At 42.2% G+C, this 16422-nt stretch overlaps 1 long non-coding RNA gene and 1 gene segment (V, D, J or C); one reads left to right on the top strand and one right to left on the bottom strand.

The window, feature by feature from the left end:
• The window catches only part of LOC140460178 (uncharacterized), a 42630-nt gene that overhangs the window by 13599 nt on the left and 12609 nt on the right, over window positions 1-16422 (top strand). Inside the window, exon 2 of the long non-coding RNA XR_011953895.1 lies at window positions 5045-5324. This is a non-coding gene — a long non-coding RNA (uncharacterized lncRNA). The remainder of the gene's footprint in view (window positions 1-5044; window positions 5325-16422) is intronic.
• On the bottom strand, window positions 4587-9854 carry LOC140460174 (Ig heavy chain C region-like). The segment is given in 3 exon segments: window positions 4587-5303; window positions 8407-8724; window positions 8815-9854. Coding segments are annotated over 3 exon segments (1002 nt in total).

Below are 16422 nucleotides of genomic sequence, written 5' to 3'. Positions count from 1 at the left end.
ACACCATCCTGATTTGGAGTCAAAGCACCTTTCCTTTACCGTCACTTTATCCAAAACCTGGAACCGACTTACGAACAGCCCTGATACTCAAAGAATTCCAGTGATTCAAGACGATAATTCATCTGCACCTTCTCCAGAGCAATTAGTTCGGCAAAAAACACCGACCTAGTCAGCATCAGCCATACCCCATTAACAAATTAATGAAGAATTCACCAAATATCTATTTCTGGGATATAAAACTCCTGTGGTTATAAAGCTGTGGTATTCCCATAGTTTTTCTTAACAAGGGTTTCCCGACAATATCTTGCCCTGGTTGTGTGAGCTTGTTTACTGCATTAGACACCAACCCTCAGTCTGTCACCTACACTGTATAATATTCACTCCTTCATCAGTTTGTGGATCTCCGATATCTGGTTCTGGGGACTGTGTCCCTCAATAACTGGGGTATTTGCTCATACACTGGGTTTCAGTTCTCCTCCAACATCAAGTCCTTGGATATATTTGCCCAGTGACTGTAGTCATTCAGTCCAGTACTTATTTCATTTCACCTTTCATTTTTATTGATTTCATTTCACATCAAAACTTTTACATCAATGAAAAGACTTTTTAAAAAGCTGCAGGCCGTAATCTGAATAACTTTTATTTCTACAATAATTTTCACAAGACCCAAGGGATCAGTCCTCCACCATCCATCCCATTCTTCCACTCCATCCTGATTCACCTTCCACTCTCCCTCCATTCCTCATTCCATGCTCCCAATCCCGATTCCCTCACCTTATCGTCAACTCTCATATATTCTCCCAATTCCCCTTTTCAATTCTCCTGAGTCCATTGAAGTTTTATCTCCCTGAATGAGCTGTTGCAGTGCAGTAGCTGAGTATTTTCCATTGAATGTTGGAAAGCTGGAAAGCACCATTCTCAGACATGACAATGACATTTCTGGACTATTCACATCTTGAATTCGTCTGAATGTGAGTCTTATCCATCTGTTGGTCACTGCTGAACCTGTAATACAGACAGCAGGGTAAGGTACAATTGTGTGACACAGGCAGTCTGAGCCAAAAGTACAGATAGACACAAAAACACAGGTGGACTTTCCTTACTGTGGGACACAGACCCCAAAAGTGAGATAGTCATTCCTTATTCTGGGAGATTGTCCCTAAAGGGACAGGTGGTCTTTCCTTATTCTGGGAGATGGACAAATTAGCCCACGAAAGGTGAGGTCATAAAATAAGTGCCCATCCTGTTGGAGATAGTAGATTAACATGGATAGGGAGTTGTCCAAGGAACAATAAACTGCAAGTGGGGATAAAGGTTTCTTTTTCAGGTTGACAACTTGTGACCAGTGGGGTCCTGCAGGGGTCAGTGCTGGGACCACAACTGTTTACAATATATTTTCATGACTTGGAGGGAGAAAGCAAATGTAATGTCGCAAAATTTGCAGGTGACACAAAAATGGGGAGAAAGGCAGGTTGCAAGGGGGTTACAAATAGTTTAAAGAAAAGTATTGATTGGTTAGGTAAATGGGCAAATAGAGTATGATCTGACAAAATGTGAAGTTATTGTTTTGGAAGGGACAACAAAAGATCAAGCAAATGGAGAAAAACTGCAGAAAGCTGCAACACTGAGGGACTTGGGGATATTTATGCATGAAACACAGAAAGCTAACACAGTCACTCCTGATGAAAGGTCCCAACCCGAAACATCATCTCCCCTGCTCCTCCAATGCTGCCTGACCTGCTGTGCCTTTCCAACTCCACATTTCATTGACTCTGACTTCCAGCATCTGCAGTCCTTACTATCTCCAAACCACCACACAGGGTTCAGCAGGTAATCAGGATGGCAAATGAAATATTGGCCCTTATTTCAGGAGGGGGGGGGGGTTAAAGTGTAAGGGTAGGGGCGTCTTACTGCAACTGTACATGGTGCTGCTGAGGTCGCATCGGGAGTAGTTTGAATGGTTTTACTCTCCTTATTGAAGGAAAGAGATTATTTCATTGGAGGCCGTTCAGAGAAGGTTCACTTGGATGATTCTCTTCTGAGTAAAGTTTAAACAGTTGGGACTCTACTCGCAGGAGTTTAGAAGATTCAGAGGTGATCTTATTGAAACATGTCGCATTCTTCCGGGGCTTGACAGGGTAAATACTAAGAAGATATTTCCCCTCATGGGACAGTCCAGGAGCAGTGGACACAGTCTCAGATTAAAGTAATGCCAATTCAAGACTGAGATGAAGAGTAAATTCTTCTGTCAGAGGGTTGTATGTCTTTGGCACTCCTTACTGCAGACAGCTATGGGGCCAGAGTCCTTGTATGTACTTAAGGCTGAGACCGATAGATTCTTGATCAATTGGGGAATTGAGGATTACGAGGAAAGGGCAGGAAAGTCAACGTGAGGGGTGTTGGATCAACTGTGATCCTGTTGAACGGCAGAGCAGGTTTGAGGGACCAAATCCCTCGAGTTCACGAATGCTCTTTAGGAAAAGAAACTAGTATCCTGACCGGGTCTGGTATTAAAGTGAGTACAGGCCCACAGCATTGTGGGTGATATTTAAGTGCCCTCTGGGCATTTAGGAATAGTCTAGCCAGCGATGATCGGATCCATGAATTTTTTCTAAATGTCTGTCACTTCAAGAATTTGATGGATAAATTTGAGGCCATCTGCCCTTATCCGAAGAGATGATGGCTACAGAATAAGTTCTTGGTTGTGATCAGGGCCATAATTATGCAGAACTCTGTTGTTCAGGTACATAACTGCTGACTTATCTTTCAGATGATGGAATATGCTGTGTAACCCAACAGAACAAGCTGTCCTTATTCTCAGAGATGGGTCCTTTAGGTCAGATCATCTGACCTTATTGTGGGAGATAGACTTAAGTGCTTTGATGTCTGAGCTTATTCTGGAACACAAGACCTATGGGCCTGACCCCCTTCTTTGGGGGGATGATGACCCACAGACCCAGTGATGAGAAAAACTTCAAAGTATGAAAGGATCAACATTCAACTCTGAGTTTGTTTCTAATGTGTGAGCTCGAATCTCAGAGTCAGGTGAGATATTATGGTGATAAACTGAACATAAACCTTACACATACAGGCAGGATATGTTATTGTTCATTTGGTAGTGAAAGTTCCAATTACCTTAACAACAGTAACAAAGGTGCTGTAGAGAAAACTTAGAATAAAGAGAATGGCAAAGGCAGCAACTGTTAGTGCGTTGTCATCTCCATCCATATCTTCCACTTCTTCCTTCCCTTCTTCTCCTTTCACATCGGGAGGGACTGCTAAAACAGAGAGATATTGTGGCTGTTAAAGTTGACTGTGAACATTTCATTAAGGTCACCAGCATCTCAATAATCTGAGGATAATACAATTAAGGAAGAAACCATGGTAGAGCTGCACTGGGAGCAGGAAACTTTTAGAAAAGCTTTCTCTCATTCTCAATCTGTCTGATTTTGTCTCGACCATTGGCTCTATCTTCGTCCCTCTTTCACTGTCTTCCATCTGGCCTTCGCTGATTCTCTCCCTTCTTTGTTTCATTGTCACTCTCATTGTTTCTCTCTCTCTCTCTCTCTCTCTTCGTCACATTCATTCTTTGTCCCAAAGGAATGCAGAAACAAACAACATGAACATTAAATTGTTTCCAAAATCTTAATCTTTCCAACTCTGTCAGTTCTCGGTTTCTCTGGTGCATTATCTAATCTACAGGCTGTAACACTCAAGTTTCTGCCTCCTTGGCACTAATAACACTCAATGACCAGCAAACAAACAAGTCTCTTGTGCAGCACTCTGAGATTATCCCCACAGTCAGGATGATATCCTTGAAAACTTCAAATACGTCTTTCTTTTTGATTCGAGAGAATGTTTTATTTGACCTAATATTATACGAGACACAAAACTACCTTGTAATATCAATTGTAGAATAGAACATCTGCTCAATGACACAAAGACTTGTAGGTGGTGATGTGAGGGATGAAATGAGTCTGAAAGCCTACAATTCATGAATCACCGTGATGTGGTTTGGTCGTGAGCACTTTTGCTTGTGGGTCACAGGACCGTGGGTTCAAGTTTCATCACTGATCCTTGTGATCCTCAGCTAAGTTGACACTCCAATGTAAGATTGAGAAAGTGTTGCGAGTGGAGAAGAAGGTACCTCCTGATGAGGTTGATGTCTATGATCTCATGGCCATTTCAAACGAGTTGGGCGATTCTCTTCAGTGTCTCAGCCAGTCATCATTTATCTCTCAGCCAACAGCAAAAAGCAGATGATCTGGTTATTATCAAGCTTTTATTGTAGAAACTTACTGTCTGCAATTTGAAATGGAGAAATCAAGAGACCAAAGGCAAGTACTGCTATGACATGATGATAATCAAAGTGTGGACTAATCACAGCAATTGTTCACATCAATTCGTCTAAAATCAACCAAGATGTAAGGCAAGGAAATCACAGTGGAGTGGGAGAGCTTTGTCAAGTAAAGATTCAAAAATACCTTTCACTCTGAACATGCTGCATTCACCACAGCTCATGTCCCAAGTTATTGATTTATTTTCTCCCAAACCCATCAACAATGATCACTCTAAACTAACACTGAAACTTTTCATGTCAGGTTTATTGAAATTTGATCAGTACATTGACATACAATTAACATTCTGCGGAGTTTCACACATATTTCATACATAATCAGGGGCAGCACACAAAACATTTCAAAAAAACCTGAGGATCTCAGGTATTTGGAGAAAACAGTGTTGGCTGATTTAAAGATTTATTTTTACACTCAAGTTCTGAGCAATGTTGGAATTTGTTCATGTTTGAAGCACATTGCTCCCAGAAGAGAGGTTTCAAAGTGCTCACAACAGTTTTCTGGTTGTGTTAACCATCCATTTACAGGGATGATATAAATGGGTGATTGTATAAATCAGCAGATGTTATGAACAGGAGTTATAGCTATCAGTTAGAACAAGTGAGACATTAACCAGGTTGGGTTTACTGTGAGATTTATTAATGCTTCTGAACACATTTGCTGTAACTGACTCGTGTCCCACCACACAGGAATACGTGGTGCCGCTGTTCCACTCCTCTGCAGAGACCGTCAAGTGACTGCCTGAATTCCAGCCACCTCTGCCGTCCTCAGTCACTGGCTGATGCATGAACCCTGTCTTCAGAAGGGTATCATTGGCGATCCAAACCAGGTCGATCTCTGCGGGAGAGAATCCAGTGACCAGGCAAACCAGGGTCGCAGTGTGAGCAGACTCCATCTCATCCAGTGAAGGGGGCAGGAGAAAGACTTGAGGCTGAGTCTTAACATCAACTGGAAACAGAGAAAATGGAGGTTAGACTTCATATTTCACTCAGTCTGTATTTACCTGACACGTTTGTCTATTAACACAAAACTCAGCAATTTCTGCATCCCCAGGAATTCCTCTGAGATCAGGAACTAAAAACATTTCTTTTCCTGTTGATTTTTTGAGGAGGTTGTGCAAGGATGGGATCTTCAATCTTGTTCATTGTCTCACCATGAGTGTGGATCACCTTTTCAGAAAGAGTGTCCAAATCATTAATGGAGCTGTGGTGTTCTTCAAATTAATTAAATTCCTTCAAATCATGAGTGATTTAAATGGATTAAACATGGAGAAACTGTTTCCAGTGACAAGCGAGTCAGAACAGACATTTCAGAGGAATGGCAAATGAACTGGTGGGGTATTAATTGAATTTGATTTGTTCTGTTCTTTATGATAACTTGGAATGCACAGTTTGAAAGAGGGTACAAGCAAATTAAAGAGTAACATTCACCAGGGAATTGGACAGAAAATTGAAAAGTTGTGGATGATAAGGTTGCTGAGATGGGGCTGATGATTCATGGGATCATTTGAAGAGCTATTTCAAAGAGCTGGCAGTGACAAGATAGACCAAATGGCATCTTTTCAAAGTGTACTGTTTCTGAGATAAACCATGGAGAACCACGTCCTGAGGTCAACAGGGAGGTTTCAGACATTATTCTCATGTGGTGCTCTCTGCTCTTTCTCCTTTTCCTCAACGTGGATTCGCTCAGATCCAGCCTACACCTCAGACTGACCAATCTCCTTTACAGTCCAGTGTTGGATTGATGGGATGTTAATGTTGAAAATGCTGCTTATCCCTCTCTGTCTATCCTATTGCCATCAATCCATTCCCTAGGAGCTAGTGTGATTCACACCAAGGCTGCTGTGGTGATTTCAGGTTTCATCTGTTCAGTTTCTTGATGGAGCTCGCACACATCGCTGGGCTTGTAACATAGTCTGACAACCAGAGTTAGGCTGCTCAGCATTCTGGAATTAAATCACTTCATTTACTAGGATTAGATGCACAGTTCCATGAACACGTACCTTGGGCTTTCCTGATTGACCTCTTCTCTGGCGTTGGCAAACTTCTGTCCTCCACCAAACACATACACTCTACCCCACTCTCCCATTCTGCAGCAGGGACTGTAAGTCTACTGAAGATGATCTCTTTATGTCCATTCTTCTTGGGACTCTGGGTCTTCACTCCATCTTGTCTCATGATTCCATCGACTTTCCAGGTTACCCTGACTCCCTCTAAATCAGTGTGAAGTACCTCACAAAGAATGGTTGCTGTTCTGTTCCTCCAGATCTCTTCAAATGGAGGCTTGCTTATGGTGACCGAGATTCTGGAATCCAAACATTCATCTGGGAGGAGAACGACAATTATTATCCTAACTCCCCAGTGGGATGTGTGTGCCACTTGTAAAGATGACAATTCATGCTCACCACCAGACATACAACTAATAACTTCCTCAACTCTTTCAGAGGGCAGTTATGAATCAGTGACATTGTTGTGTACATTTTACCTTTCTTGTCCTTTTAAAATCTCTCTCCTCTCATCTTAAATATACACCACACTCTTGAAATACCCCATTATTGGGAAAAGATAACTATCATTAACTCTGTCTGTTCCCCTCATTATTTTATAAACTTCTATCAGGTCGCCTCTCAACTTCCGACAGTGGAAAAAGTTCCTGCTGATCCAGTCTTCTTTGTAACTCAAATCTTCCAGACCCAGCAATATCCTGGTAAATCTCTTCTGAACCCTCTCCAGCTGAATAATACCCTTCCTCTAACTGGGCAACCAGAACTGGACAGGGATTTCAGAAGTGCTCTCATGAATGTCCCATACAACCTCAACATGGCTTCCCAACTCTGAGACTCAAAGGGCTGAGTAATGAAGGCAAGTATGCTAAATATCTTTTTAACCGACCTGTCTCATGTGATGCAAACATCAAAGAATTATGTACCTGGACTCTTCAGTTCCTCTTTTCTACAACATTACCCAAGGCCCTCCCATTCATTGCATCAGCCCTACCATTATTTGTTGTACCAAAGTGTAATAGCTCGTATTTATCCACATTGAACTCCAGCCATTTTTTCAGCCCATTGACCTATTTGATAAAGATCCCTTTGAAACCTTAGCAAACCTTCTTCACTGTCTGATGTACTACTAATTTTACTAACCATGCTTTCCATATTCTCATCTCGATCTTTTATGTAAATGTCAAACAGAAGAGGACTCAGAACCGGTGCCCTTGGGAACACCGATGGTGACAAGCCTCCTACAGGGCTGAAGGAGTACGAACAGCTAGTATCTGTCTCTAAAGAAAGAACTACAAACCAATTCGGTTTTTCTCAAATTCCCACAGCTTCACGGTTAATTTTTCTAATTCTGACATTTTATTTCCAATCTTTAGTTGAATTCAAATTCTGAAACTGCCTGAAATTTGAACCATATTCTCTGGATTACTAACTGTACTTACTGGATTAGTGGTGCTGGAAGAGCACAGCAGTTCAGGCAGCATCCAATGAGCAGCGAAATCGACGTTTCGGGCTGTACTTGTGTACCTTTGAACATTGTCAGGGATTTCTCCTTTCTCAACAAAGGTTTTATTTTCAAACCCCACTCAAAAGACCTGAGCTCATCATCCCGACAGGTCTCCCCAATACCAGTCCTGAGGGATGTTGTGCTGCCAGACATGCCGTCTTTTACACAAAACATTAATCAGAAGGCCCCTCATCACACAGACCAAAGAGATCTCCTGGCTGCAAGTTCAGACAAGAGAAAGGGAGGTCTCCTCTGTGGCCACTCTCCCCCCATCTCTGGTTATTATTATATTGCTGTTTGTGGGCCCTTATTGTGCAGAAATTAGTTCATATATTTCTTACATTGGAACAATAACTGCACTGCTAAAAACACATTTGATCAACAGTGAAGTATTTTGGAACATATTGACTTTGTGAAAGGCACGACAAACCCAGTATGACTATGACATGTACATTGTTCATGTTGAAGCTGAATGATCCTAATAGAGTTTACAGCAGTGAGGATAAATGATTTCCATGTTGGAATTACGCCCAACACCCTACCTTCGATGTTCTTCAGTGTGGCACTGATGGTGGAGTTGGAGGGGGGATGAAACACTGTACAGACGACAGCTGAGCCTTTCCTCCACTCCTCTGCACTCACAGTCAGGTAATGTCTGACACGAAATGTCTGTGCCTGTTCTAGAGCAGTCAGTCCAGCGCTGGTGTTGGAGGAGATCAGAGTGCTGTCTTTCTCCCAGGAGACGTATACGAGGTCTGGGTAGAACTCAGTGATCACACACTCAAATGTGACTGTGTTTTTATTCTTGCTCTCTTGCGGTGGTACAAGCAGCAGTCTGACCTTGGGACTTTTTGGCTCAACTGGAACAGATGGGCAAACGAGAAAGCTATTTCATCATTTCTCACGGGATTAACAAGTTCAGGTATTTAAGTTCTGATCTGATTGCCTACCTTTTACTCCACGTATTTGCTTTGACATCGGTGAGGATGAGGAAGCACTTTGGGCAGAGCAGACAAAATCGACCCCACTCTCCCACTCCTCAACACTGGTTTGGAGTTGACTGATGACCGTGGGTAAGCTTCCTTCTTGTATTAGCCGCTGAGTCTTAATCACTTCATGTCTCTTCTTACCGCTCACTTCCCAGGAGATCTGAACCTGGCTTGGATCAGAACAGACCACTGCACACTCCACAGTAGCAGTCTTATTGATCCAAATCTCCACAATAGAAGGATTTCGGATAAATAATGACATTTCTGGGAATAAGAAAGGAAAAACCTCAGAAGAATGGCTATTGGTTGTTGTCAGTAACCCTCACAATTTTATTTAAGACAGTTTTGCATTGATCATGATCAATATGAAGTAAGGACAAGACGGAATTTAACTTTGAATCCTTTTTAACCTGTAAAATCTCCAGCTGATATTGAATGAAGCTACACTGCAGCTAGAACGTTAAAAATAGAAACTTGGAGCAGGAACATGCCATTTGGTTCATTCAGTCTGATCATGCTGATCCTCTATCTCAATGCCATTTCCCTTCTCTCTTCCCATTCCCATTTATACCCTTAACCTCTATTTTCTTGTTAACCATGTTCAGTGACACGACCTCCCCAGCTTTCTGAGGATTCTGAGAACTCCACAGGTTCACCAGCCTCTGAAGAAAGTTCTTCTCAGTTCAGTCCAAAATGGCCTACCCTGTAGCTGAGACCATGACCCCTTGCTCTCCTACAATTCAGCAGTGGGTGTGAGTAACTTTTCGAACCTACACTCCAAGGTCTCTTTGTTCAGCAACACTCCCTAGGACCTTACCATGAAGTGTATAAGTCCTGCTAAGTTTTGTTTTCCCAAAATGCAGCACCTCACATTTATCTAAATTAAATTCCATCTGCCACTTCTCAGTCCATTAGCCCATCTGGTCAAGATCCTGTTGTAATCTGAGGAAACCTTCTTTGCTGTCCACTACACCTCCAATTTTGGTGTCTTCTGTAAACGTACTAACCATACCTCTTATGCTCACATCCAAATGACTTATATAAATGAAGAAAGGTTGTGGACCCAGCACCAATCCTTGTGGCACTCCACTCGTCACAGGCCTCCAGTCTGAAAAGCAACCCTGCACCACCTCCCTCTGTTTTCTACCTTTGAGCCAGTTCTGTATCCAAATGGCTAGTTCTTTCTGTATTCCATGAGATCTAACCTTGCTCACCAGTCTCCCATGAGGAACCTTGTTGGACGCCTTCCTGAAGTCCATATAGATCACACATACCGTTCTGCCCTCATCAATCCTCTTTGTTAAATCTTCAAAAAACTCAATCAAGTTTGTGAGGCATGAATTCCCACGCACAAAATCATGTTGACTATCCCTAATCAGTCCTTGCCTATCCAAAAAATGTACATCATGTCCCCCAGGATTCCATCCAACAACTTGCCCACCAACAAAGTCATGCTCACCGGTCTATAGTTCCCTGGCTTGTCCTTACCACCTTTCTTAAATAGTAGCACCACGTTAACCAACCTCCAATCTTCCAGCACCTCACCTGTGACTATCGATCATATAACACCTGATCAGGTCCTGGGAATTTATCCATTTTATGCATTTCAAGACATCCAGCACTTCCTCTTCTGTAATATTGACATTTTTCAATATGTCACCATCTATTTCCCTACATTCTATGTCTTCTGTGTCCTTTTCTACAATGAACACTGATGCAAAATACTCGTTTAGTATCTCCCACATCTCCTGCGACTCCACACAAAGGCTGACTTGCTGATCTTTGAGAGGTCCTATTGTCTCCCTCGTTACCCTTTTGTCCTTAATGTATTCATAAAAACCCCTTGGATTCTCCTTAAACCTATTTGCCAAAGCTATCTCATGTCCCCTTTTTGCCCTCCTGATTTCCCTCTTTAGTATACTCCAACTGCCTTTCTATTCATCTGAGGATTCACTCGATCTATCCTGTCTATACCTGACATACGCTTCCTTCTTTTTCTCAACCAAACCCTGAATCCAGCATTCCCTACATCTACCAGCCTTGCCTTTTACCCTAACAGGAATATACTGTTTCTGGACTCTTGTGATCTCATTTCTGAAGGCTTCCCATTTTCCAGCCATCCCTTTACCTTCGAACATCTGTCCCAATCAGCTTTTGAAAGTTCTTGCCTAATACCATCAAAATTAGCTTTCCTCCATTTTAGAACTTCAACTTCTTTACCCTTTTCCATCACGATTTTAAAACTAATAGAATTATGGCCGCTGGCCCCAAAGTGCTTCCCCACTGACACCTCAGTCATCTGCCCTACCTTATTTCCTAAGAGTAGGTCAAGTTTTGCACCTTCTCTTGTTGATACATCTACATACTGAATCAGAAGATTTTCTTGTACACACTTAATAAATTCTTCTCAATCTCAACCCTTAAAAAATGGCAGTTCCAGTCTTTGTTTGGAAAGTTAAAATCCCCTACCATAACCACCCTATTATTCTTACAGATAACTGAGATCTCCTTACAAATTTGTTTCTCAATTTCCCGCTAACTATGAGGGGTTCCATAATACAATCCCAATATGGTGATCATCCCTTTCTTATTTCTCCGTTCAATCCAATTAACTTCCCAGGATGTAGTTGTGGGAATATCCACCCGCGTACAGCTGTAATGCTATCCCTTATCAAAAAAGCCACTCCCCCTCCTCTCTTGCCTCCCTTTCGGTCCTTCCTACAATGTTTTTATCCTGGAATGTGAAGCTGCCAGTCCTGTCCATCCCTGAGCCATGTTTCTGCAATTGCTATGATATCCCAGTCCCATGTTCCTAACCATGCCCGGAGTTCATCTGCCTTCCCTATTCGGCCTCTTCCATTGAAATAAATGCAGTTTAATTTATCAGTCCTACCTTGTTCTCTGCTTTGTCCCTGCCTGCCCTTACTGTTTGACTCGCTTCTGTTCTCAACTGTACCAATCTCAGATTGATCTGTTTCCTCACTATCTCCCTGGTCGCAACCCCCCACCTTACGAGTTTAAATCCGCCCAAGAAGCTCTAGCAAATCACCCTGCCAGTATATTATCCCCCTTCCAATTCAGGTTGAATCCGTCCTTCTTGTACAGGTCACTTCTACCCCAGAAGAGATTCCAATGTCCCAAAAATGTGACTCCTTCTCCCATGCACCAGCTCTTCAGCCAAGCATTCATCTGCTCTATCCTCCTATTCCTATCCTCACTAGCTCATAGCACAGAAGTAATCCAGATATTACTACTCTTGAGGACCTCCTTTTTACATTCCTGCCTAACTCTCTATATTCTCTCTTCAGAATTTCATCCATTTCCCTTCCTATGTTGTTGGTTCCAGTGTGTACAATGACCTCCTACTGGGCCCTCTCCCCCTTAAGAACATTCTGCATCCTCCCTGAGACATCCTTGATCCTGGCACCAGGGAGGCAACACACCGTTCTGATGTTTTGCTCCTGGCCACAGAAACATCTGTCCGATCCTCAGACTAGAGAATCTCCGTACACAATTGATCGCTTGGAACCCGATGTACCCCTCATTGCATTAGAGCCAGTCTCAATACCAGAAACTTGCTGTTTGTGCTACAATCCCCTGAAAATCCATCACCCCTTACATTTTCCAAAACAGCATACTTATTTGAAATGGAGATAGCCACAAAAGACCCATGCATTACATGCTTATCTCTCTTACCTTTCCTGGAGTTAACCCATCTATGTGACTGTATTTGCAACTTTTCTCCCTTCCTATAATGGCTATCCATCACACCCTCTTGATCTTATTAATTCCTCATTGCCTCTAACTGTCTCTCCAACCGATCCATTCGATCTGATACGATTTGCAATCAACAGCATTTATTGCAGATATAATCCTCAGTAACAGGTAAACTCTCCGTAAACTCCCACATCCGACAAGAAAAGCACATCACTCTACTAAAGGCCATTTTTGCTTTTTTCTATCTACAGATCCAGAAAATAACTTTGTCTTATTCCTCTACAAAACACTGCTCCAGGCTAACTTAATACTTATGGCTTCTATGTTTAAGTTTAATCAAGAGACATATCTCAATAAAACATATAATCAAGAAAGAACCCACTCTTACTCATAACTGAAGACTTACTGTAAGACCACGCTTAAATCTATTTACTTTCCTGTTTCTGTGCTGTCACCTCTCCCAAACAGGTTCCTCCAAGATCAGTTGTACATCTCACCGTTTGTTAATTCAAACAGCAAAGACAGTAACTGCGCAGTTTCACTGCTGTCTCACTGAGTGGTGAGGGTTTTTCTCTCTCTCTCTCTCTGTCTCTCTCCTGCACTGCCTGACCATGTGCTGCCTTTGTCTGTTCCTCTCCCTTTGAAAACTGCTGTTGTTTTGACTTTTCTTCTCTCCAAAGTTCCAAAACAATCCAACAGCATATCAAACAGCCACTGCTGCTCCTGGAATTCGAGGAAATCACCTCTAACACCTAAAACACCTCAAAAAAGGAGCAGCCTGTTACAGCCAGAAATTTTTCCCATCCTCCATCTTGGATGCTGAATCAATGTGAATGTCTCTTTTCCAGGTACTGGGATTACTTCAATTTTAAATGTGGTATCCTTGTTCAAATGTCTCTGTCGTCTCACGTCCTTCTATCTCTGTAACCTTTGCCAGACCTAAAACTCTCTCTTTTTCCAAGTCAGTGATGTAAATTGTAAATAGCTACAGCCAACTGGTATTTCTCTTATCCCTGCACCTTGCTTCCTGTCCATTCAACAATGCCTTTTGTATACAGAACACACTGCTGACACTGTGTCTTGGTCCAACATTTTTATCCTCTCTTTTTGAAATGAAGCATTTTGCTAAACTTCATTCTATTCAACGCGCTATTTAAATGCAAACTCAAGCTTTCACGCCTTGAGCAGAATAGTCAGACTAGAGGACTTGCCCTGGATGTGGGTCAGGGGTCAATTCAGAACTAAAATGGGGAACCAATATTTTGATGAGTGGTCAACTTCTGGAGCAGGTTCTCATGGGAAATTACAAAAGCAGATCATGGCAACAATGTAAGTAGATGCTGAAAGATTTCTTGCACAAGTCAACATTTTGGAGGCAGTAGGAAAGGAACAAGTAGCAGCTGACTTGAACTTTGGACACTATCATGTGCTGCTACAGTTTCATACCATGACCCATTTCCTGCAGTCACAGAGAGTCTAGTCACGTAAGAGTTAAAGTAAACTTCCCAGTCTATTTTACTGATGTCAACTTTTTCATTTCCAAACTTAATATGAATTCAGATTGTCAAAATGTCTTGGAGAGCATTCATATCAGTTCTCTGGATTATTAGCTGAACATTTCAGCTTTAACTCCTTGGTCGGACGTTCTCATCCAGATTACTAGGTTATATGTGTCCAAAGACCACTCTCAATCTGTACAACACATTGGTATCAATACTAAGGCAATGCTGCACTGCTGGATGTGGCAATGCTATGTCTGCCCAATCAAGTGGAACAAGAAGATCCCACAACCACTAACTTGAAGACAAGAACTGGGAGATCTCATCCATATCTTAGATAATACAACACTCTTCAAACAAAAGCAATAAAGCTTTCTTTCCTGATTGTCTGAACATTGCTGGATGCAAAGTAATTGACTGTACCATGCATTAGAAGAGTCATTATACTTCCAAAGTACCAGGATTGGCTGGATTGTCAAGTGCTTTGGAGTTCTGAACTTGTGGAAGGAGTTACACAAAGGGCAATTGTGTTTTTCTTTCTTCAGTTGCCCTGATCTTAAGATTAGTTTCCCATTCACATAACTACAATAATGTACATCATTACTGTTAGCATTAAACATGACTGGCCCAATTACAGGTTATAGTAATGAAGAGACAAGTGTGTCAATGTTGGAGTCAAGTCCAGCACCTACCTTGAACATTCTTCACCTCCTTCCTGCTGTTAAAGTTGGAGGGTGGATGACTCACTGCACAGGTGAAGACTGAGCCTTTCCACCACTCCTCTGTGCTCACACTCAGGTAGTGCCTGACACTGAATGTCTCTGTCTGCTCCAGAGCAGTGGGGCCAGCACGGGTGTTGGAGGAGATCAGGCTGCCATCCTTCTCCCAGGAGACCTGTATGCTGTCTGGGTAAAATCCAGTGATCACACACTCCAGTGTAACTCTGCTGTGATTCTTGATCTCTTGGGCTGAAGGAGGCAGCAGTCTGACTTTGGGACTTTTTGGTGGAGCTGGAACCAACAGACAAAAGAAGGTATTAAACTCTTTCCTTTGAGGTTAACCAGGTCATGTAATTTTTTTAGTTTCTTACTGACCTTTTAAGCTCCTTGTTCGTTTTGACACAGTGGAGGAGGAGGGAGCACTTTGGGCAGAGCAGACAAAATCGACCCCACTCTCCCACTCCTCAACACTGGTTTGGAGTTGACTGATGACCGTGGGTAAGCTTCCTTCTTGTATTAGCCGCTGAGTCTTAATCACTTCATGTCTCTTCTTACCGCTCACTTCCCAGGAGATCTGAACCTGGCTTGGATCAGAACAGACCACTGCACACTCCACAGTAGCAGTCTTATTGATCCAAATCTCCACAATAGAAGGATTTCGGAGAAATATAGACATTTCTGGGAATAAGAAAGGAAAAACCTCAGAAGAATGGCTATTGGTTGTTGTCAGTAACCCTCACAATTTTATTTAAGACAGTTTTGCATTGATCATGATCAATATGAAGTAAGGACAAGACGGAATTTAATTTTGAATCCTTTTTAACCTGTAAAATCTCCAGCTGATATTGAATGAATCTGTACTGAAGCTGAAATATAAGAAATAGAAACTTGGAGCAGAATCAGGCCATTTTGGTCATTCAGTCTGATCATGCTGATCCTCTATCTCAATGTCATTCCCCTTCTCTTCTAATACCCATTTACACCTTTAGCCCCCAGAAATCGATCTATTTCCTTGTTAACTGTATTCAGTGAAAATGACCTCTCCAATCTTTGGGGCAGAGAATTCCACAGGTCTCCCTCCCTCTGAGGAAAGTTCTTCTGATCTCAGTCCAAAATGGCCGAGCCTGTATCCTGAGACCATGACCCTTTGGTCTCCTTCAGAACAGTTCATCCCAGACTGGAAACATTAATTCTGTTTCTTTCTCTGCGGTTGCTGCCTGAACTACAGAGTTGCTCCAGAATTCTCTGTCCAGCTTGTCTGAATTGTATATGTTGCAATGAGATCATTCTTCGTGGGAGTAAATCAACATTAAAAATTCCCAGGACAGTTGAAACATTATCTTGCATTTCTTTGATTTTACATCTTGATCAAGAAAACATTGTGCAGGCAAAAAGAACACGGCAGAAATCATTGTAATCTGTTCCCTGTAAGTATGGTCAGTGCATTCACAGTGGGGACTGCAATTGAGCTGTGGGTGTGATTGACCTTTTGATGTGACGATGTTAATACAAGGCATCTGTGATTTATGAAGGGCAGTAAGAGAGACAGATATGAACTCATTAGATAAAGGAACAATTGAATCAAGACTTGTTTGAAGGGCTTATGCCCAAAACGTCGATACTCCTCAGATAGT

Source organism: Chiloscyllium punctatum, chromosome 36 (assembly GCF_047496795.1).
Source record: "Chiloscyllium punctatum isolate Juve2018m chromosome 36, sChiPun1.3, whole genome shotgun sequence".
Classification (NCBI taxonomy): Eukaryota; Metazoa; Chordata; class Chondrichthyes; order Orectolobiformes; family Hemiscylliidae; genus Chiloscyllium; species Chiloscyllium punctatum.
Note: the sequence above shows the minus strand (reverse complement) of the source record. Positions and strands in the feature narration are given on the sequence as shown.